This window comes from Antechinus flavipes, chromosome 4 (assembly GCF_016432865.1).
Source record: "Antechinus flavipes isolate AdamAnt ecotype Samford, QLD, Australia chromosome 4, AdamAnt_v2, whole genome shotgun sequence".
Lineage (NCBI taxonomy): Eukaryota > Metazoa > Chordata > Mammalia > Dasyuromorphia > Dasyuridae > Antechinus > Antechinus flavipes.
The window spans coordinates 187,167,308-187,190,159 of NC_067401.1; the positions used below are offsets into that span (position 1 = coordinate 187,167,308).

Genomic DNA, 22,852 nt, shown 5'->3' on the forward strand with positions numbered 1-22,852 from the left:
GCTCTTCTGGAGAGACCTCACGTTTCTTCGGCTCCTGTTTTACTTATGGGTTTTACCACAGACAATCCCCACTCCCTTCTTAGATACTGGCTCAAGAATCTCCCAATCCTCGCCCCTTTTCTCTAAAATTCCTCAGGTTAAAAGCTTTTATAGTAGTGTCTGGCTAGTGCTTGACAATTTGGAACCGTCAGTAACGCTTTTGTATTTCTGGGAAATTTAATCCACAATCTCCAAATCCGTCTGTATTGTCAGACTCCGACCTAGGACTAGAGTTTAAGTTATCCAGCTTTAGTTCCGAGTTCAACCTTACTGGCTCACATTGGCCAAGAAAGCCGCCTATCATCCAAGAGGGCCATTCAGCGCTGTTCGTCCTGTCCCTCCGGGTCACAGAACTATGCCTAGTGGTTAATAGAAAATTCCGAATCTGTACGCCCCGCCTAAGGGCACTTTTCATTGGCTCAAATACACGTACGTGGCAATTATTCAATTGGCGTCTCCTGGACGGGCAACGTAGGTCTTGGACTGTCCAGTTGGGATTTAGTGGGGTTCTGGGTAATGACATTCGCTCCCTGAATTGACTGAGCCTGCCCAAGCTGGGGCATCCCCACGGAAAGGAGTTGCCTGACCTGCCTCCCTTTTCTTTTAGGTTTCCCCTAACTGCTTCTTGCTGAGGTCCCTACACTGTCTTCCTTTCCCCCTAAGCCTAAATCTTGAATCCAGCTGACTTGATCTGGAAGGCTTACTCTGGTGGAGAAAGGATAAAAACCAATCAGTTAAGAACTTTTTTGGGGGGATGGGGGGTGGGGGGAGATTTATTTTTAAGTTTCAGCAAACTAAGAAGTCCTTGATTCCCTCCCCCTTTGCCCTCCTCTCCTTCCCCCCAGTCTTCACCCTGACAAGTTCTGTTTCTTTTCTTTGTCTAGGTGAACTTTATTTGTATTTATTAGAGAAAGTTTGGAGGTAAGGAGGAAATTAGGTAATTTGGTGTAGTCATCTCAGGCCCTGGCTGGAAGCTGGGAAGGACACTTCTTTTTGCTCATGTTGGTAAGGATCTGGTCCTGGTTTGGTCGATATAGGACCACAAAACTGTTGGGGTGGAGGACTGCTCTTCCTTCTTCATCCACACTACCCATCAGCAAGTAACTAGCCCCTAAAGGAAAAGTTGGATAAAATGAGTCAAGCAAGAGGTTCTATGTCTCCTTCCCGTTTGTTCTTGGAACCCACAATATGTTATCCCTCACCCATACTTTATACATCTCTTCCCTAGGCTCTCTTACCTTTCTTTATTGGGGGACACTGCCGACAGAGTACATACAATTTAAGTGGGGATCCAATGGAGGTGGAAGACGGGACAAGAGCCCCTGTCTTGTAAACACCAGTGAGAGTGATGGTAACAGTGATGCCTTCCCCAGGACCTCGAACCATTGACTTCACTGTCCCTGTCACCACTTAAAAAAAAAAAAAAAAAAAAAAAAAACAGGAAAAAATCAGAAAAATAAAATTTATAGGGAGGATTCATTAGGAGCTCTCCACATGGTGGGCAGCTTGACTAAAAGAGCTCAAGTTCACATAACAGACCAAAGGTTAAGATGCTGATTTGAATTAGGAAATAAAAGCTTAGATAGGGAGGGTATAAGGATTGGCAATAGAAAACTGGGGGAGAGAGAGAAAGAAGTGAAAGAGAAAGGTATTGAAGAGGGCAGCAAGACAAAGTTTGTTCATAGACTGATGCTTGCAAAGAACAAAGATGCTCCCACTGGGAGGTATGAGGGAGTTCATTCTTGGCTTCCTTACCAAAGTCACTAGCACAGAAATTGCTTTGTAGAGTGCCTGTTCTTCTACATTGTTTTGGGCAGGGAGTCTTAGGAGTATCTATGGAGGAAATCAGCCTTATGAGAGATTTATTCTTCCTCCCCCCTCCTCATCCCACATCCAACCTTGCTTCATTCTTTACCAATCCTCCAAGATCTAAGTTGTGTTTATTTGTCCTATTATCCAGGCCCCAGATCCTTGTTTTATTCACCTTCCTTGCCCCCCAAATCCTTGCTCCCTAAACTCTGGTGTTTAACCTAACCATACTTACCGGACTCTGTGGCAAGGGTAGGTTTTAAATTTTCTTGGACTGGGGCCTGGGGTTTGGTAGGAGGTTTGACTTTAGGTAGTGGTTGTGGAGAAGCTGGGACTGGTTGATTGTTCCCCATGGAAATAATTCCCTCCTTCCCAGCTCCTCTGGGTTGGGCTTTATAGGAGGCAAAAAATCCATCAGCAGTGACACTGAGATCAGAGACAAACTGGACCAGGAGTTCATTTCCTTCTGAGGTGATGGAACTGAGGGAAGGGAAGTTAGTAGGGTATCAGCAGAAGGAAGTGCCCAAAGCTGTAGTGCCCTCAAATTTTCCTCCAAAGCTTCTATTTCCCACCACTTCCTCTCTTTTCTCCCTCTTTTCCTTCTAAACTTACCCAACCCATTCAGTTAGGGGACCTCTTTTTAAGTGATGGTCCTTTCTATTTGATCCAACATTTCCCCCCCAACTTCATCCCAGCCACTAAAACCAGCCACTAAAACTTGCCCTTCTAATGGCTTTACCCACTCACCTTGGGGCAGTGTCCCCACAATATTTCCCCACTCTTTTTGAATCATCACTTTGCGCTCCATTGAAAATGCTGACTGAATCATATCGACAATAAGTGTCTGGTTCCAGGTCAAATTTCCCAAAAGTCAGAGAAATCACCTAGTGGAATAGAAATTAACTGGCTAACTAGATATACTTGGTTTCTAAGAAGTACAGCAGAGAGGCCAGATGTTTGAGTTCCCCATGAAGAGCCTAGGAAATGTTACCTGTTCTGGAGGAGCAATGATGAGCCAGGAACAGCTGACTCCAGGAGGGTAATCAGATTCAGGCCAGTTGGGTGTGGTCAGGGTACCTTGGGGCTTCTCTAGCCGACCCCCACAAAACTGATGCTCTGGATAAAGAAAGAGATATGGGGTGGGGGCAGGGAGAGGGAAAACTAGTGTTCAAGGGTGGGGGGGAGGAAGGAAGTTCAAATATATGGATTCCTGAGTGGAGGAGGGTTGGGGGGAAATAAGGAGAGGGGAAAAATTAGCAAAAAGAGAGTAAAGAAAGTAGGGACCTGGCTTTCCACATAAAGGCACCCTCAAATTTTCCCTACTTCTTCATCCTTAGAAAATGATAGGAATTAGCTGGAGGGTTCTCAGCCCACTTCCCAAACTCTCCCTATCCCCATAATCTCCTTTCTCCCTCTTATTCCCACTTTTTCCTTCTCTAAGGGAAATCTTATACACCAAATTTAACAGAATTCTCCCAGATTTTTTTTAGTCCTTTCAGTTGGAAGTTTCTTAAATTTGAGGGGTTTCCAACCAGGGGCTATCCTTTTGAGGGCTCTTTCATTTGAAATGGGAAAATGCCTTTTCTAATGCTTCCCTCTGATCCAAGTGGTCCTTACATTATTTTAAAGGTTGTCTTCTGCTTTGGGAAAAGGATGATGGGGTTATAATCAGAATCCTAGGGCTGGGTTTGGGGGGAATGGTAATTTAGGACAGGGGGAATATATGCATCTGCCTCATCTCCATTGTCTCCCTCTTCCCCCCTCTTCATATTCTCTTTCCCCCCTCCCCTCCCCAGCTAGGTGAGTTCTAACTGCAGAGGACATAAAGGGCTAAGGCAAATTACTCACCATCCCAGTAACCCCACGCCGCCCAGTCCACCCGTGGGTCTGCGCCCCATTTCCGCCTTGCACCTGGGGGGGTGCCTAGAAGAGGGGGTTTGGTGGGAGGGAGGGAAAGGAAGGATAGAAAAGATGGGGAGGTGGGACTGAAGGAGCAGTTAGTAAGGACAAAAGGAGAGGGGAGGATGCAAGGTGGAGGATGGGGATTAAGAAGAGTAACCTGGAGACAAGGCTCTCTATATGGCATGGGATATACTAGCAGGGATAGGCCTCAGCCTCTTGGGAGAAGGATTTGTGTCTCATGGAAAGGGACCTGTCTTTAAAGCTCTTTGGATTTTGGTAGGACCCAAGATAGAGGGTGGCAGGGCATGTGTTGTACCCATGAGTGAGAAGTGAGGAGAGGGGTAATCTCACCATTGCCATTGGTAGCCCGCCCACTGTACCACAGCAGGAAGCCTCGTCCTCCTGTCCCCTCATCAGCCCTCATCCTCAGTGTCACCTGGTTGCCAGGGGCAACCACAGGCCCTGGCCTGAAGGTCCCACAGAAATGTCCAAGACGCTGGCCTGATGTCCCTGCCCCAGCAAAAATCTCTAGGGAATCATAGCGGCAGGAGGGATCCAATTCCAAGTCAAAGACTCGGAAGGAGAGAAAAACAGTCTGACCCTCAGGGACCTAAGAAAGAAAAAAAAAGGACAAAGGGGACAAGAGTTACACTTCAAGATTCAATTTCTTTCCATACCTATATTCCCAACTTCATCATTACTGGGGAACTTTGTATTTCGCTATTTGGGATCAGATTGGGAGATGGAACAGATTTGATGTAGTTCAGGGAAATGAGCAAAAATTTCCCTCTCTAGCAATTAAGCCAAGGTAGTATGGGGGCCCCAGGGTCCAAGATATAGAGAAGGGATCCCTAGATGTTTTTCTTTGGCCAGTGAGACTTCATTTTGGTAGGGATGAGGCTTGGTTTTACTCCCTTGGTCTTGTTACCCAGGAGTATCCTTTAGCAACAAGGCAAAGAAGAGCCACTACTTCTATAAATTCAGAAGCCTCCGAAAAATAAAGGATTCCAGAATCCTAAATGAAGAATTATATGCTAATGAGTGCTAAGGCCTTGACTTAATAGGATTTATCAAAAGAAAGCATACTCTTTGGAGTAAGTGGCTGGGGAGAACGCAGTAATCAGATCTAGTTTGATGAGTTTAAGAGAGATGGGGATTTTCTGGGGGAAAGGATCTTGGAGTCTTAGGGGAAGACTTGATCCCATTAGAAGCTGTCCTGGTCCAGAAGGTAGGAAATGGTTGAAATTTGGCAGAGCAGAAGACAGAGGGGCCTACTCACCATGATTGTCCAGATGCACTCCTTGTTAGGGGGATAGTGATTGGGGAAGCCCTCACTTGCCACGTAGCCTGATTCCCCGGTCACATCCCCTCCACACAGGAACACGGGTCTAGGGGGTTGGTCAGACATAAATGAAGGGGGTGGGTAATCAGTATCAGTGAGAGTAGACAGAAAAAAATAATGTATAAGAATGGAAAGGTTAGGCTTTGGTGGTGTAGTATATAAAGAAATGGGGATGAAACTCAGATGCAGGAGAAAGATTGCTAAAGTAGAGGTGATAATACTAGACAGTAGTTTTCTAGAAATGGGTAAAACATTTGGCAAATGAGCAAAGCAAATGGCATTACAGCCAACTGGGATAGGAAGCAGAGGAAATAGTTTTGACTAGCTATTCCCAATATCCTTTCTACTCCCATTCCCCAAGCTCCTTCACCCCTACCCTGGCTAGAAGGCTGGAATTCTTGGAATTCTTTCCCTTTACCCTGCCTAGCAGCTGACTTAACTAGCACCAGATGTGGATATAGCCACAAGTCTGCTAAAATGAGGGGATAAGATTTAAGGGGAGAGGAAGCAACAATATCTCAATCCAACCATCAAGCTCCCCTTAACTACCACACTTGTCTCGGCTTCTGCTGGTCTGAGATTTGGGTATCAAGACTTCCTGACCCTCTAACCCATCCATCCCCTTTCAAAAGTCCTCTTGAATATTTAAGTTCAAACCCTCTAAAAAATGAGGTTGCTCCTTTCCGGTCTCAGTAATTGGAATAAGAGAATGAAGGATAGAGAAAAGAGGTAAAAGACAAAAAGGCTCGCTCTGTGGGGAGGAGGGAGGTTTCAAATGGGAAACTGAATTTAAAAGAGCCAGAGAGCCAAAACAAGACTAAGGAGCGTTTAGGATGAGCAATAGCCAAATAGGATGGGGGTGTCAAAGTGTGTGTGGGGTTCTTAAGGGGTGAGACGGGAAAAAAAACTTAATGGCTTCCCGGCAATATAAAATCCATAAAGCAGAGTTCCTTTATTGGATTCTGTGGACATTGAGAAGGGTACATTAAGGGTGGAAATAGACCTACCTGGTGTAGTTGGGGCTCTGGGCAGGAGCTCCCTGGGCCTGGGTGAGGGATAGCAGGGTGAAGGAAGTAAATAAAGGCCCCAGAACGAAGAGTGGGATAAAAGGCAGCATGGCTAGGGGGAAGAGATGTCGGGGTCCCTGAAACAGAGGCAGCGGCTGAGTCCAGCAGCAACAGGATAATCAAAGCCAGATGGGTTGGCTTTGAGTGTGTGGGCGTGGGGACTGAACGAATTAGGAAGAGGAATGGGGGAAGGGGAGGAAGACAGGGATGTGAAAAAATAAGAGCCAAGTCTGGGGGCCTCTCAGGTCCAGTACACATAAATATTGACTTAACCTAAGTGACTGGGGTGGAGAGACGAAGTGGAAGCACCCTAGCTGTTGGCCAAGATCCAAATCTCTTATTTTACCACAAACTCATGTTCTTTGGGAACTCATGCATTCAGTTCCTATTTAGGACTCTTTTCTTCTCTATCTGATTTCATCCCATACTAGCTCTTAATTCTACTTAATCCGATTTTTTGCTCCTCTTTTCCCTGCCCCCATTTCTACTCCTTGGTCCCAGGCATCTGGCTCTCCAGTCCAAGTCAGGGGAGAATTTTGAAGGGATAGGTAAATAGCTCCACTACCACCAGACATGTTGAAGTTATAGGAGACAGAGGATCACATACAAGAGTGGAATTAAGTACTATATGAAAGAATATATGTTTGAAAATAACAAAAAAGTTAGACAGCCCAAGTATATGGTGATAGAATCTGAGGAACAATGGGTGTGGGATGGATGGATATTAAAAGAAATGTGAGCAGACAGGAGACTTTGGGGCAAAAAGATAAAGGATCTAATGGGGGAATCAGATGATGTGTTTTGGAATATAGAACCCTCAAGGGAATAGCATTTTCCCTACCATCTAGATCTTAGAAAGAAGCTTGCTGTGGCATAGGTAGAGTTGAAGATTAATTAGCCACCACCTTTGACCATCTCTGCTGACCAGGTCTCCTACCTTCCCTTAGATCTTCTTCCTAAGCTTCAAACATTCTATTCTCAGGTTCCCTGCTTTCTCCTCTTTGAGCCCTTATTTCCCATGGGCATCCAAGGAAACAGTCATTACTATTCCCCTCCTAGGACCCAAGTATCCAGGGCTCTGCTGCAGCTTCTTTTATTGTATCCATCCATCAAATTTCTTTTGTCCATGATGCCCAGGTTGGGGGCCCCTCCTGGGAAATCCCCCCAACAATTTTACAAAACAACCCCCGTCCCGACCCAGTGCGTGTCTCCTGTTCCCTCCCCCTTCCCCAAATCTCTCACATATATATAGTACACGCTTCAGCTCTTCTCTGACCTGGCCTGGCCCCTGGCCAGTCTCTCCCCTTCCTTTTGGGGGAATAAAGGGGGTCAGCTTTCAAGGGGTGTGGGTCCTGGGCCACTTCCCCCAGCAGCCCTCTGCAGCATGTCCAGTGCTTCCCAGAAGAAATCCTTCTGTGCAGCTAGCAGAGGCATCCAGCCCACAATCTCCTTCATCTTCTCCATCCGGTCCTGCAGGGTGGGACAGCTGTGAATCTGGCTCAGATACTCTTCACAGGCTCGGGCTGCCCCCCCAGGATCCTGGGACGTCCCCGTCCCCACACTGGGCTCTGAAGTCCCTGTGGCCCTGCTGGCTGGTAGGTCACGGTAAGTGGGGCGGCGTTCAATGTCATGGCTGGAGAGCATGTAGAGGCATTCTCTCGTGGAGCAAAGAGAGCAAGCACAAAGAGGGACCTAAGTAAAGAGAACATGGTAGGCATCTGAGGCTAGAAGAGGCACTAGGGAAGATGACTCTGTGTGTGGAGGAGGATGATGATGATAGGGGCCAGCTTCTTAAAACTGTGGTTCATGACCTCATATAGGGTCTTGTAATTGAATGTAAGGGGTCGAGAAATTATGGTTTGTTATCAGTAAATGTTTGAACTGTATTCTATTTTATATACCTGTCACGTACAAATTTCTCGAGTGAAAAGGGGTCGCGAGTGAAAAAAAGTTTAAGTAGTCCTGGGATAGGGCTGGAGTTTTGGAAGGGAAGGTGAAAGGCCTGGACTTTGGGAAGTCTGCTTCATTTTCCTACAGAGTCAATTAAATAGGAGAAACTAAATAGGCGTGGGGGAGGGGCCAGGGAAGAATGAGGATTATTGGGTAGGGCCCCCCATAACAAATGGAATACAACAGAAAAGGGATCAAGAAATAGAGCTATGTGTGCATGTATACCACTTGGGGCAGGGAGGGTAGAAATCAAAAAAGCCTACTTTCTTGTTATCTATCTTGACCCGTACTTTCTTGATCCCTGATCACAAAATCCCCCTCTGCTTCCCCCACCATGATCCCGACCTTGACATGGAGCTTGACGAAGGAGGCACTCCCCTTGGGCCAGCCAGGGAGCCGACCCCCAGCTCCACAGCCACAACCCAGCAGCTCCTTGCTGAAATCCGAGCTCTGGCTCAACACGAGGGAGTGATTCAGGCCACACCAGAGGGCAATGGGGCGCTGCAGGTAATGTACCTGGGAACAAGATGTCAGGATCCCTGAGGTGAGGAAAGACACCAAGGATTCTTGGGTTGGGGGGCAGGGAGGCTTGGGGAGTGGGAGGTAGGAAAGAAGAGACTTTCAGCTTAAATCCCACCTCCTGTGTGAAGCTTTCTCTGGACTTGCTCCATATTTCCTTATCTTGAATTCTTATAGAAATTAGTTTGTAGTACAGACTGATCTAGAACTGTTTGCCATTCTCCAGTTTCATCTTGTGTTTTCTCCTCAGTGGATTTTAAGTGAAGGAACCCTGACTTCTATTTTTATACTTTCCTTCCATATCCCTTTACCAATACATTTCAGTTCCTGTATTCATCTGCTCATCTTAACCTTCAGTCTTCTAGAAACAGATGTTCTCTTTGTTTTTAAGGTTTACCATACTACATATATTAGTACAGTCCCTGTGACAGACTATAAAATTAAAATCTTACCCCTCTCTCTTTCAGCTCTTCTTTTTCCATTGGCTTCTTTGCTGCTTCCTAATATGCCTTCCCTTGCTTCCACACAAACCTCTCACTATCTCCAGCTGCCTCTTAGAAGTCAAGTAAAGTGAGAAAAAGCTCTGGATTTGGAATCAGAAGATTTATATTTTAATCATGCCTCTAGGATTAGTTATCTGTATATGTGACTTTATCTCCCTTGGATGTTAGTTTCCTTATCTTAGAAGATTGAGGATTTGAGACCAGAGGGAGAATCTCTATGGCTCTTCATGTAAGCCCAGTCAGTGGTCTTCTGATCCAAGTGTTAATACACTTCTATTACAAATATTACCAAAAATTACAAAAAAATTCAACCACCCAGTTTCTTCTAGCCTGTACTCTAGTTTTCTCTATTATACAAAAGTGAAAAGATTAAATATTGTCCTGGATTGATCATTCTGGTGACACTTTTTGCCATCCTCATTTTGCTAGAACTTAGATATACATAACAATGTTGTCCACTCTGTTCTGAAAACTATTTCTTCCCTTACCTTCTGTGATACTACAGTTCATCCTGGTTCTCTCTTTCTACCACTCTGCTTTTTAAAAAATTTCATTTTTTCTTCTTCAGTCTGTTTTTAGCTGCTCTTTTTTCTCTTTTCTCCCCTCCCTTCTCTTCTTTCTCACTTTTTTCCTCTTGCATACATTCTCACCACACTTCACTTATCACTTCTCTAAAAAGTAAGGTGGGATAGAAAAAAATAAAGTAGACTGGGAATCTCAGTTCTACCATCTGCTCACTAGCACTGAGATCTCTGACTAATCATTTACAGCTTCTTCAAACTTAAGTTCCCTCTTTTGTAAAATAGGAGAAATTAGCAATGCTTTCATTGTTTAATTCTTTGAATTACTATTAGAATTAAATGAAATAATGTATATAAATTTTTTTTTAACTATCAAGTGTTCTCTAAACAAATGTAGAAGATTTTAAAGCTATATGAATGAATCCTTACTCTAAGATGAGTTTGCTAACGCTGTCCTGTCACCCAAACCGCAGGCAGTCTTTCTAATTACCTATTAACATATTTTCAGTTAGCTTTCATTGTTAATTTTCACATATCCAAAGTGCAGCATTTATCTTTTAGTGTAGGTCATCTTTTTCCCTAAACCAGTTCTTTCTCCCAATAAAAAGATGTAAAATTTTATCTCATAGTTACAGTTGAATCTTAGTGGGATAAGACTCTTTCTTCCTGGAATATGACTCTGGAAGAGTATACATTTAAATCACAACTCTCTAAGCTTCAGTTTTTTCATGTGTAGATAAGGGGGAGATATCAGATTAGATGGCTTCTTCTGACTCTTATGATCCTAAACCTTTCTGATAAATGAAAAGGCAGAGATTGGGGCCCAATAATATTGTGTGTATATTAAGAAATTAAACTTGTACGAAGAGATGCAGAAACTAGAAAGAAGCATAGTAAAAAGCATTCCAATGAAGATATCAAGAGGAAGAAAAAGAAACAATATTGTTTCTTCTTATTGAAGTATACCACAGACTACCAGGAAAGAAAGGGGACAAAGATGAAGGGCTTGGCAAAGATGTGAACACATGATATAGTGGTGCCAAGAACCTTCAGTTATCTAGATATCTCAAGATGAATGATCTTTTAGATTTGAAAAGACAAAAATAAAATGGCAAATAGGAAAATGATAGCCCTCTAAAATGGAGGGATAGTAAAAGAACACTTAGCTGATCTTGATAAATTCAAGATTAAATGCTCAAGACCAAGTTCAACTAATTACATCACTGGATACTTAAAGAAATGGTAGATAAGACTACTGGTTCATTAAATAAGTGATCTTTGAAAATAATAGAGAGAGGGGCAGCTAGGTGGCGCAGTGGACAGAGCACCAGCCTGAAGTCAGGAGGACCTGAGTTCAAATTTGATCTCAGACACTTAACACTTCCTGGCTGAGTGACCCTGAGCAAATCACTTGATCCCAATTACCTCAGGAAAAAAAAAATTAAAAAATAAAGACAACAAAAAACAAACAAACAACAAAAGGAAATAATGGAGAATAGGAACTATCATAGGACTGAAGATAGGCTAATGTCTTAATTTTTTAGAAAGGGGAAAACTGAAATCTGCAGATCATAGGGTGGTGAGCTTGACTTTGACTTTTGGCAAAAATCTAGAATTTTTTATTTAAAAGATATATAATTAATGGATATCCAGAAAAGGAAGCAGCAATCACAAAGCAGAGTTTCATCAACAACAGGTCAAATGAGATTAACTTAATTCCCTTTTGTGATAAGGTTACTAAGCTGTTAGAGGAATGGTGTAGGATAGTTTACTTAGATTTTAGTTTTATAAACTAACGTTTTATAATGTTTTATAAACACGTTTTATAAAATTTCTATAGATTATATTATAATATCGTCAAATAGTGACTGAATGGCCAGGCTCAAATATCAGCTTGGAATATCAGCTCCACATCATTGTGGAAGAAGAATTCTATGCAATAGTTTGGCCTTATTTTAGATCCATTCATCCAACAAACATTTATTAAACACTTAATTATGTAGCAGGCAATTGTAGCTAGATCCCAGACATACAAAGATCTAGTCAGTTCCTATAGGTTTAACTCTCATCCCTATTTAGGTGACTCCCAGATCTATGTTTCCAGCCCAAGTCTTTTTCCTCTAGTTTTGCATTATCAACTATTATACATTTCCAACTAAAAATCCCAGACATCTTAAACTGAATATGCCTTAAAAAATAACTCATCAGCCTCCCAACTCCTCCCTAACTTCCTCATTTTGCTGAAATTCTTAGTAACCAAGGCTTTCAACTTGTGTTCTTACCTCAAGTAACATCTCAAATCTAATTCCTTTTCTCTTCATTCATAAGGCCCTTATCACCTCCTACTTATATTATTACAATAGGTAAAATTGGTCTCTCTGCCTCAAGTCTCTTCCCTTTCCAATTAATCCTTCAGACAGTTGCCAAATTGATATTCCTAAAGCACAGATCTGACTATGCTACTTCCCTGCCCAGTGGTTTCCAAGTGACTTTGGAACCCAATACAACAATCTTGACATTTAAAGCCCATTGCAGTGTGGCTCTTTCCAGGCCTATTGCACATTATTTTCCCTTCACAAACTATCTTCCAGCGAAAATGCATGTTTTCCATACATGTTATTATATTTCCCATCTTTTTGCCTTTCTATAGGCTATTTCTTATACCAGTAATGCTCTCCCTTCTGTACTCAGATTCTTTTAAAACTCAGTTCAGATGCCTCATCTTATAGATGGTTTAGTCTTATCCCCATCCCCATTCCCAGTTCTAGCCTTCTTTCCAGAAATCATTTTGTTTTTACTTTTCTACTTAAATCTAATACTCTTAATAGTATGGAAACTCTAAAAGATATAAACTGCTTCATTTTTTGTTTTTGTAACTGGCACCTAACCATGTCTGGTGTTTATAAATACTTGATATGCCTATTGACTAAAGAATGCCTAATCCAGTATTTAACAGAGTGCCTGGTAGACTCTAAGCTTTTAATATATACTTTGTGTGTGTGTGGTAATTAGGATTAAGTGACTTGCCCAGGGTCTCAAAGCTAAGAAGTGTTAAGTGTCTGAGGCTGGATTTGAACTCAGGTCCTCCTGACTCCAGGACCAGTGCACCATCTAATTGCCCCGCATTTAATAAATACTTGATTTGACTTGATCAAATACTGGTACATGAAAGTAATGGAATATTACTGTACCATAAGAAATGAATATGAAGAATTGAAATAAGCATGGGAAGACTTATATGAACTAATATAGTAAAGCAAATAGAACCAGAAAATAATATATATCACTACAACAATATTAATGAAAAGAAGAAAATGGAACTGAACAATATATATAATAACCAACTTTGGCCCCAGAGATTAGAAAATGCACCTCCCTACCTTCTTTGCAGAGGTGAGGGATTGTGGCTGTGGAACACTGCATATGCTGTCAGATATGCTGGCTAGTTTTGTTGAACTGCTTTTTTCCCTCTTTATTCTTTGTTACAAGGAATAGCTTGATGGGTAGGGAAGGGAGGAAGGATATATTCATAAATGAAGGTGATATAAAAATGAAAGATATCAACACAAATTGAAAAAAATTTTTAATACTTGTTGGATGAGTGAAAGATAAAAACAAAAGAATCCCTAACCTCAAAGAACCTTACATTCTACTGTGGTGAAAGCAGTACATATATAAAGAGAAACAAACCAAAAAAATATACATCATACTTGTATATGATGGGAGAAAGGTAGCTAGCAACTTTACTATATAACATTTTCAGGAGTGGCTTCAATAGAGACCTAAATGTTATGTTTCTCTAACTAGGAAGCAGATAATGACAGATCACAATTGTGAAAGATTTTGGCACAGACCATATCATAGAAGTTGCTTCTTTTTATGGAAAGGGACAGGCAGGTGGTACAGTGGGTACCAGACTTAAGAGTCAGGAAGACCTGAGTGACCTAACTTCATATACAACTTTATTCATTTACTACCTGCATAACTCTGAACAGATCACAATCTATTTGCATCAGTTTCCTCATTTTTGTAAAATGGAGAAATCACCTACCTCCTAGGGTTGTTGTGAGGATCAAACAATAACTGTAAACCACCTACTAAGCACAGTATCTGTAAATCTTGCCTCTTGAGTCCCTGGCACAATTGATTGCTTAATAAATATTTATTGACTTGACTAAATGTAGGACCCTGAAGCAAATCATAAACTCATTCTGAGAGATTAGATTCAGTGGTCTCCCACATGCTCATTTAGCTCCAAATCTAAAATCCTATGATCTAATAAGATCCTAAGATCTAATTACTAGCAATATGTCAAATCTTTTTTTTTTTTTCTGAAGCTTAAAAAAAGTCAACTTCCTAAATGAAAGTTGGGAGAAGTATGGCTAAAATGGAGCTTACTTGAAAAAGATCTCAGCTCAGTATGTGTGATCAGTATAATGCAAGAGCCACAGAAGCTGATTCAGAGAAGCATATTCTCCAAGATTAGGGAGGTGATATTCCTGTTGTACTCTGTCATCGTAAGTCCATATTTAGAATGTTGTGTCTAGTTCTGGATGCCAACTGTTGGAAGGACATTTATAAGCTGGACAGCATTCAAAGGAGGGCCATTAGCATGGGGAAAGGTCTTAAGATCATGCCATATGAGCATCATTTGAAGGAACTGGGGACGTTTAATCTAAAGAAGGAAAGGATTAGAAGGAGGATTGGCTTTCTCTGTATGGTGTGAGGTTAGAATAAGAAACAGGCAAATTTAGACTTGATGTAAGGTATAACTTTCTATCACTTAGAACTATCTAAAGAACAAGTTGTCTCAGGAGCTAGTAATTTTTCTTTCTCACTGAAGATTTTCAGATTTTTGTTGAGATAGTGATTAGATTTAATAATTTTTAAGTACCTTCTCCAAATATTAAGATTCCATGTCTCTGTTGAAGGTATATCTTCTGAAAATCGTATTCATCTATATGTTCATCTCTTTTGTCATATAATCAATTACAAAGACATTTTTAAAAATATTTCTCACAATACTTCACTTACTACATTCCTAATGACTTCCACCTTAGTCTAGGTTCTTATTACCTCATGGATAATTACTTTCATGACCTTCTAGGCCCAACTTGAAATGTAACCTTTGAGTTCAAATTTAGCAAAAGACACACTGCTATGTGACGCTAAGCAAATCAACCATGTGCTTCAGTTTCCCCATATGTAAAATGGGGCAAATAGCACTTACCTTCCAGAATTGCTATGAGGATAAAATATTTGTAAAGTGCTTTGAAAATTTTTAAATGCTCTATAAATGCTGTTAATATTATCGTTAGTTACAGAGAACTTTTTTGGGATAGGAGAGCTTTCTTTGTATATATAGCACTTTATATTGTGCCCTAGCACAATAGTAGATGTGCTTTTAACTTGACTACCTAAGAACCTCTGCCCTTCTACAATGATGGAAATAACCTTTCCCTCCTTTGTATTTCTTTAGCAGTTAATTGGTACTTATATTAGGACTCTTCAGGTTCAAAACTAGAAAGGATCTTGGAGGTCATCTATAGTTCAACCCCTACTGATGAGGAGACTGAAGCCCAAAGAGGATAATCATGGGGCCCCAGGATCACATGGGGTAAATAATAGAGTCAGGATTTAAATTTTTTATTACATCCTATATTATAAATTGTTTGTCCACGTTTTATCTCATCTGTTAGAATATAAGCTTCTTAAAAGCAAGGACTGCATCTTAATGCTCTTGGATTCCCTACAAAGCTCAAGGATATGAAATACTTAACATTAAAACTATAAAGTTGTATGGTCCTAAAAAATCATACATTTGTGGAATGAATGGCTTTCCTCACTATTCTTCCTCCCTTAGCAATCCATCTTTCTCACATCCTTTCTTTCTTTGTATCACTTAAAATTTTTTAGTGATATACTTTGCTTTTACATCACCTTCATTTCTAGATATGCATCCTTCCCCCACCCTCTCACAAGCCATCCCCTTTGTAAATTTAAAAATAATGAAGGAAAAAAAAAGCAGTTCAGCAAAACCAACCAACATATCAGTCACAAGCTATTTCTTCATAAGACACAGTGTAGTAGAATGGAAAGAGTACTTATGAATCAGGAGACAGAGGTTTGTTCAAGACCCAACACCTTATGATCCTAGAATATCATAATTTCTTTGAGCCTGAGTTTCCTTATTTGTGAAAAAGAGATAATACTTGCTTCTGCCTTACAGGGCAATGAGAAAAGCATTTTGAAAATCAGAGAGTGGTATAGGAACAAATTATTATGAACTACCACTTTCATCATGTCATGGCTCTACTTAAAAACCTCTGATGGTCACTTTATGCCACATAAACTTTGTTCTTGGTCCATCATAATTTGGCCCATTCATTGCCGATTCAATCTTATTTCCAATAGACAATGAAATGAATTTGTGAGTCATAGAACCTTGGGTCAAATCCTCCTTCTGCTGCTTATAAGCTACTACTTTTGACTTTAGGTAAGTCACTTACCTCGATGGGCTTCAGTTTCCTCAACTGTAAAATGGAGGGGGAGGGGAGAGAGGTAAGTAACCTCTGGAGTCTTTAAAGCTCTAGATCCATGAACTATCACCCTTACAAATCACTCTGCTTTCATCACTCTTGTAAAAATGTCATGTCTTATTGTGTATTTTATCTTCTTATTTGACTGTAAACCACATGTGGCCAAGACAGCCTGACTGATGTAAGATTTGTCTTCTTCAGAGCTTAGCACAAAAGCTGAGTCACACATATATTAAGCAATGAATGTTTGTTCAATTGAATATTATCTTATAGTGTTTTTCAGTTGTTTCAAGTGTTCAAAAATCTCCTAGTTGGATTGTTAGCTCTTAAAAGACAAACTTTTCCTATTTTTTCCCCCACAACACATTGCCATACACAAGGTTTTCAAGTAAATATTTTTTGATGATGATTAATGCTGTGCACATGGAACAAGAAGTGATATACACCCCACACTGAATTATTATTTCTTGCTTAATTGGAGACTAGTATTCAATTCTGGGAGCATCTAACAGGAGAAAGCAAGAAACCTAAGTTTTATAATAGAAGTCATTAAGAGGGTGTGCATCCGGACACCTGGGTCAGCTATCCCAAATTTTGGGCATGGATCTCACCTGAGTGGGTTCCCCACGGTCCATCTTGTCCCCTGTCCCCAGCTGCCCGTACCGGTTGTTTCCCTGCATGAATATTCGTCCAAATTCATCTACCAGACCAAGGTGATTGTAGCCAAGAGCACAGAATAATATCTAGAGAGGAAGATGAAGTAAAAGGGACAATAGTAAAGCCAGGCATTGAGCTCCTTTGACTACAGTTCCCAAAAACCAGTTCCCCTTTTTTTTCCTTTCCCATTTCTTTTTGACTCCTTAATGACTCCCCTTCCTATTCTGAACAAATCTTTTTTCTCCATTATTTCTGCTTCCTAACTCCCCTCCTCTTCCCTTTAGAGGTTCTCCTACCTTAGCAGGTAGTGAGAGGGCAAGTGGCATCTGCTGGTCCAGAGGATCAAAGGCATGAAGGGTCCCAAAGAGATCACGATATACTCCAGGAGTGTGTACCTCAAAATACACTCCCCCCTGGTCTGGGGGGGTGGGGATTCTCAGCACTGAAGCTCCTAAAATACCCACATGTCCCAAGGGCAAGACTCCCATCCCTAGATGAAGGCTATCTCTAGATAAGACTGTTGGAAAAATGCAATTAAGGGAGAAAGGGGATGGAGGACAGGATAAAAAAATTAGGGACAGTAGTCCTTGGGTGAGTGGGGATCAGAACTTTTAAAGTCTGTAGCAATACCAGTGATTATAATGCTCAATTTACATATGAGTAATACTCAGTAACAATGAACATATTCATAGGTCCTTGGGAGAGGGGACTGAGGATTTGAACTAAGCAAGGTTTTACAATGAAGTGGGGCCCTGGGAGATGTACCCGTAATGTAGAGTGTGCTGCTTTGGTTGGAGGCCATTCGGGCCACTCGGAGATGGGGCAGACAGCGAGACACTTTCCTCAGTGCCAGTTGCACTGTGTATGACCGAGGCTGGTCTAGCTGTGTTTCATTCACCACGAGGGAGTAAATCTTTCCTTCCTCTGGAGAATGTAGGGGGATGGGCCAGGAAGAGGTTGTTAGGAATTCTGAGGGAATATAGGAGATCCCCACTCCCACACCATTCAAACTGACCCTTCCAAACCAGGGAATAATCTTCCTTTATTATGAGATGGAAGATATGGCACACTAGGAAAGAGTGACTTAAACAAGTCACCAAAGATTCTTCCCATCCTCCCCCACCCCAATCTGACAGTCTTCTCAAACTCAGTTGAGTTAGAAGGTTGGAGGCAGGGAGAATTTAGGTGAAACTAAATTGTCAAGATGCATGTTTCAAGGAATTTGAAGCAGAATTGAGGTGTAGATGGGATAATATTTAGGGACCTAGCAAGAGTTAATGATCTTTTTGATCAATCCATAAGCAAACATTTAGCACTTTTTATATGCCAGGCAATTCTGTTAGGCTCAGGAAATACAAATATAAAATGGAGATAACCCTTTTACCTAAAAAGCTTATGCATTTAAGTACTTTATTACATGCTTATAAGCACTTTGGTTTTTTACATTTATTTATTTTTTTGATGACATTTTGAATTCCGATTTATCTCCCTCTCTCCTTCCCAACCCAGCTTAGAGAAGACCGACATTTGATATGGATATGGTTGCATAAATTTTTTTTTACATTTCTAAGGCATTTACTTATCTATGCTTGTCTTCCCCAGTACTTAGTACTGATTTGTGACAAGTGTGGGCTTAACAGATGTCTATTTACTGGAATTATGGGGAAAAGAGGCCAGCATGGCCTCTGAAAGTGCCCTGGGGACCAACTATCTGGATGTCTAATTCAGACTTAGGCAAATCACTTCCCCCTCAGTTTTCTTATCTGTTTAACAATGAAGGAGAAGATAGAAGGAACACCTAAGGCCTCTTCTGACTGACTGACATTCTGTGAATTTAGATTTGGGAGACGATGGTAGGACCCTACCAGTAAGCAGTAACAGAGCCCGCTGAGTCTCCTGACCAACCAGCACAATCTGCTTGAAGCGCATGGAGTGGTGGAATGTCATCTTGAAGACACGCTGCCCGCTGGACTGCAGATAAACCTCCACACAGTCGCAGGCTCTTCCACCAGGTCCCCCCACCACTCCTGGCTGCTCCCTTGTGGCCAACACATACAGGTATTTACGATAGACAGTGTCACTCCGTGGATCTGAGGCAAACTAAGGAAAATAGGGATACCTGGGTTCCGGAGGGCACTTGGCAACAAGGAGGGGCAATTAGGATATCCTAATCTCAGAATAGGAGGACATTACTAATCCCAAAGTCCTAGGGCTAGAAGGCAGTGGATTGGAGCTAATTCCCACTTGCCTAGGTCTAAGGGGACACCAATGGTAGCAGGCAGAAAGGGGGCAATGGTCTACTTGGGTCCCAAGAATGAGTAGGAGAGTTTGGCAGAGGGTCTGTAAGGGTCTCAGTCTCTCACATCCTTGGCTCCCCGGCACAGCACAACATAGCGGCATGCCCGCTTCCATTGGATCTGGCCAAGAGTGGAAGACACCAGTGCATTCTTGAGGAAGAAGAGAGTCCCAGCATAATCAAGAATGAAGACATGGTCCTTGGTTGGCAGGAAGCGTCGGTATCCGTGGGCAAGCAGGGGGGCCACGCTCTTACTGAGGCAGCGGCGGCGGCCCCCGAACGCCTGGAAGTATAGGCCTTTGGTGTCTGGCGGAGGGGGAAATTATATATGGCAGGGGGCAGTGGTTAAGAGTTTGGGGTAAACTGGATTCTGCAACTCCATGGTTGTTAACTCCCTACCCCTCCCATTTATAGGATTAGGAATCATTTAAAAATTCATACCCACATTTTGTAATTCTTAGGTCACAGGCCTGGGCACTCCCTTCTTTCCCTTTGCCCCATGCCAAATCTCCCTGTCCCCAAAGACATGCTTAGTTATAAAGTCCAGCCCTGTGTCAGAGATAAATACTAGGAGATTATAGATTATAATATTAGGAGAGAGATAAGCATACAAACAAAATAAAGAGACACAAATGATTGGAAGAGATAGAAAGAGGCTGCCTGTCCAAAATCCTCATACATACTGAGCCTAGAGATAGAAATATAGAACACCCAGGATCCTCCCCCAGATTTATCCCTCAGAGAAAAATGGGTTAGAGAAACAAAGCTAGAGATTGCCAAGGAATCTTTAGAGAGGTTTGGGTAAAATCTTGGATAATTCGATGTCAGAAATAAATTTTTGGATTAGTGATTAGTGATCTTTAAGTTTCTCTGGGAGAATGCTAAATTTCTAGACTAAAGACTTTAGGAGCAGGGAAGGAGAAAAAACCAGAAGAAACATGTTATTGGACTGGATATATAGAAGTAGGGGTTAGTGGAATAGTGAAGAATCTTTAGATTACAAAAGGATTTTCTTGGAGAGCTACTAATTTCTAGAATTCTAAGAAACCTAATTGGCATTTCTAGGGTAAAGAAGTGGAGTAGGACAGAGAAGGCATACAGATGGAGTTCAGTAAATCTCTTCTAGGATATCTCTTAAGATCTTGGGAATCATAAGGTAGATGGAGTAAGAAAAAAGAGCTTAGGGCCAAGCTGTAGGAATGGGGTGTGTTAGGACTGGGGAATCCTGCTGAGTCATACAGTTTAGGATAGCAGCTCTTTTCCAGGGCCGGGCACCAGCACCCTGCTCTCTGAGTCGGGGGCTGAGCCGGCGACAGATTCTCCTCCACACACCCTCAGCATCACATACTTCCTGGAAGTAGCGGCAGGTCTGACCCAGGGCAACAATGTCCCGGACCGGGAGGAAAGAGATAATATGTTCCACCTGGAGGATTCAGAGAAAGAATGATATCGATCAGTTGGGACAACCCAACCTCAGCACTGACCCCCAAAGTCTCAGTCTTCTAGAAAAGTCCTTCAACTTACCAGCTCAGGGGGGAACAGCTGAACAGACACAGGGTTCCCTCTGCCCTTCTTCCCACCACTTCCAGGCTCTGGTCCACATGGGGGGCAGCTCCGTTTTACCTACCCAAGAAGAAGAAAAATGTCAAAATCATTTAGTCATGTGACCACGTTTTTTCTCTTTTATTTTCTTTCTTGTAGCTCTTGCCTGTCTCTTTCTTATCTTTCCCCTCTCTCTAGTTTTATAGTTGTATTCCCTCCCATTATGTCTATCTGTCCTTCAGGCCTGTTTCTGTGCAGAAGACATAGTTATTTCCCCACTACCCTATGCCCTGCCCCTGTCCCCCTCACCCTGAGCCCCTCCTCCCGACCGCACAGCCTTGTGAATCTCTGCAGCCTCCTTCTTCGGCTCCTCCTCACCATCCTGACCCCCCTCCCCCCCCTGCTCCTTCCCTTCCTTGGCCACCTGGGCCCCCCCCCTGCCCCCTTCACTCAGCTCCTGGGCCCCACCCGTGCTGCCCTTCCCACACCATGCCCCCAGCCTGGGCTTGGGGGCCCTTTGAGGCCCCTCCCCCTCTGCAGCCCCTCCCCCACATGGAGCACCAGGCAAACAAACTTCTCTGTGACCTCACCATCCAGCCACTGTGACCTGTGTACCCAACCTTACCCAGAATTGTATCTCTTAGCAAGTCCCTGGTAGTCTGACCAATATCTTACCCTATGGACTCAGAGGACTCACAGCATGATTCATCAATAAAGGGATACTTCTTTCTTCCAGGATTTATTCAGGAGCAGTAGCTGAGATCTTCCTACTCCACAACTTCCAATCCTCCAACTTCATATTCCAGTAATGACTAGGACTATATATCACATAGTCCTGGGATAGCTAATCTACCTTTCTTGCCAACTTTTACTGGGTTCTGGAAAATGGAGTCTTTTTGGGTGACATGATGGAGGTTTTTTCCCTAATATAGAAACATCCTAATAATGCTCAATATTTGCTCCCTGTGGTGGCTAGTTGGCTTCAATAGTTCATGGGATCTGACTACAATCCTAACTCCTGGCCCAGTTACTTTGGAGCTTTTGATATCAATGGAAATCAGTCAGCCTCACTAGAACTATCACCAGACAAAAACAAACAAAAAATTCAGGATTATGCCTTAGCAAAAACATCTTCATACCTGAAAGTACAGCTTTTTGGGGGGAGGAGAGAGAGGTAAGAGGGAGAAAGTTTGGAAGATTTTTTTTTCATTCCTAATCCTTTTATCCAATCCTAGACCTGTTCCCCCGACTCCTGGGAAGCCTCTTGAGGAAATAGAGCCTCAAGGTCATATTGACAGTTTTCATTCTTAGTAGAAGGAAAGCCAGTTCAGCAGGAATAGGGATTTGTAATTGTATTCCGGAGCTGAAAAGGAGAACAGCTTGGAGGCGGAGAATTCACCTGCCTCCTCTCCCAAAGACTGACAGCTGCAGCTTCCCCGGCAACCACTCTGGGCAGCAGCCTGTGCACACTCTCGGTGCCTCTCTCAACACCTGGACCCTCACACTCCCCTCCCTTCGAGTTGCTTCAAGTCTCTGGCATTTTCCGGGCACGCACATACACGTACTCTACCTCTACGAGCTTCACATAGGCACGCTCACCTCCCTTGCACCCTTAGGTCACTGCCTGAGGACTCCATCCGACTTTTGCACGCTCGCTCGGCCACACTCGTGCCTCCTTATCTGTAGCCAGTCTCCAGCACTTCTCACCAGTTCCTGCCCCTTTCGTCCCCCTGCTCCTCCTCTTTCAGTCCGTACATAAACCAGTCATCCTCCCTGGGAGCTCCCAACTTTCTCTAGCTCGCTCATCTTGCCCCCTAGTGGTAACAACCCATAGCTTCTCTCACATCCGTCCTCTTCCAAGATTAGTGGAACCTCAGCCTCCACCCAGCTTAACCCTGGCACCGCCCCCTTCTATTACTATTGGCCGGCAAAAACGTTCCTCAGAGCAGAGGCCACGCCCTCAACTCATGCCTCCTAGTTTTCTTCCTGAGGGTCTTCTGATTGGTTTGTTTGGCAGTCACTCGCCCGCTGCTAGTCTATGATTGGCTGCTGTGAGGAGAGGGCACAGCCTACTGTGTTCGCGTCGTTTGACGTAGCCTTTTACCCAAGTGCTGGAGTCCCCGCCTTCTCGCTGGACCTGATTAGCTCTCCGCTCAGTTTCGGGCG

General features: G+C 42.7%; 2 protein-coding genes across 7 annotated transcripts; both read right to left on the minus strand.

Moving 5' to 3' along the window:
• Nucleotides 1-900: 900 nt before the first annotated feature.
• PCOLCE (procollagen C-endopeptidase enhancer) lies at nt 901-6,527 on the minus strand. The gene is made up of 9 exons (XM_051996013.1): nt 6,100-6,527; nt 5,030-5,138; nt 4,102-4,360; nt 2,840-2,964; nt 2,596-2,732; nt 2,084-2,328; nt 1,795-1,872; nt 1,278-1,448; nt 901-1,150 (listed from the first exon to the last, which is right to left on the minus strand). The coding sequence occupies exons 1-9, from the start codon at nt 6,207-6,209 to the stop codon at nt 996-998; spliced, it is 1,389 nt and encodes a 462-aa protein (XP_051851973.1). The 5' UTR covers nt 6,210-6,527; the 3' UTR covers nt 901-995.
• On the minus strand, nt 2,872-22,057 carry FBXO24 (F-box protein 24). Of its 6 annotated transcripts, none has more exons than XR_007953441.1 (11): nt 20,996-21,067; nt 20,669-20,767; nt 20,384-20,567; nt 19,212-19,450; nt 18,714-18,948; nt 17,614-17,772; nt 17,145-17,266; nt 16,803-16,934; nt 8,455-8,625; nt 7,436-7,851; nt 2,872-2,964 (listed from the first exon to the last, which is right to left on the minus strand). XR_007953441.1 is itself a non-coding variant. In XM_051996001.1 (10 exons), exons 1-10 carry the CDS (start codon nt 21,393-21,395, stop codon nt 7,489-7,491), a joined length of 1,716 nt encoding a protein of 571 aa, XP_051851961.1. In that variant the 5' UTR covers nt 21,396-22,057; the 3' UTR covers nt 7,237-7,488. The 6 variants fall into 6 exon arrangements, 4 of the variants coding, with proteins under 4 accessions (XP_051851961.1, XP_051851964.1, XP_051851963.1 ...); XR_007953440.1 differs by lacking the exon at nt 2,872-2,964 and adding an exon at nt 5,045-5,138; XM_051996001.1 differs by lacking the exons at nt 2,872-2,964; nt 20,996-21,067 and adding an exon at nt 21,384-22,057 and having other exon boundaries at nt 7,237-7,851.
• Between the last annotated feature and the right edge of the window lie 795 nt (nt 22,058-22,852).

Bases quoted from the DNA above. Each gene is read 5' to 3' on its own strand.
- FBXO24 (XM_051996004.1), bottom strand. From the start codon at position 21,067: ATGGTGAGGAGGAGCCGAAGAAGGAGGCTGCAGAGATTCACAAGGCTG. The intron at 19,451-20,383 runs GTATGACTCAGC...CCCCTCCGCCAG, and splicing joins AAGAGCTGCTATCCTAAACT to ACACCAAAGGCCTATACTTC. The intron at 16,935-17,144 runs GTAGGAGAACCT...CTTCCTCTCTAG, and splicing joins CCCTCTCACTACCTGCTAAG to ATATTATTCTGTGCTCTTGG.
- PCOLCE (XM_051996013.1), bottom strand. From the start codon at position 6,209: ATGCTGCCTTTTATCCCACTCTTCGTTCTGGGGCCTTTATTTACTTCC. The intron at 5,139-6,099 runs GTAGGTCTATTT...CCAACCCCCTAG, and splicing joins CAGAGCCCCAACTACACCAG to ACCCGTGTTCCTGTGTGGAG. The intron at 1,873-2,083 runs GTAAGTATGGTT...TTTCCTCCATAG, and splicing joins TACCCTTGCCACAGAGTCCG to ATACTCCTAAGACTCCCTGC.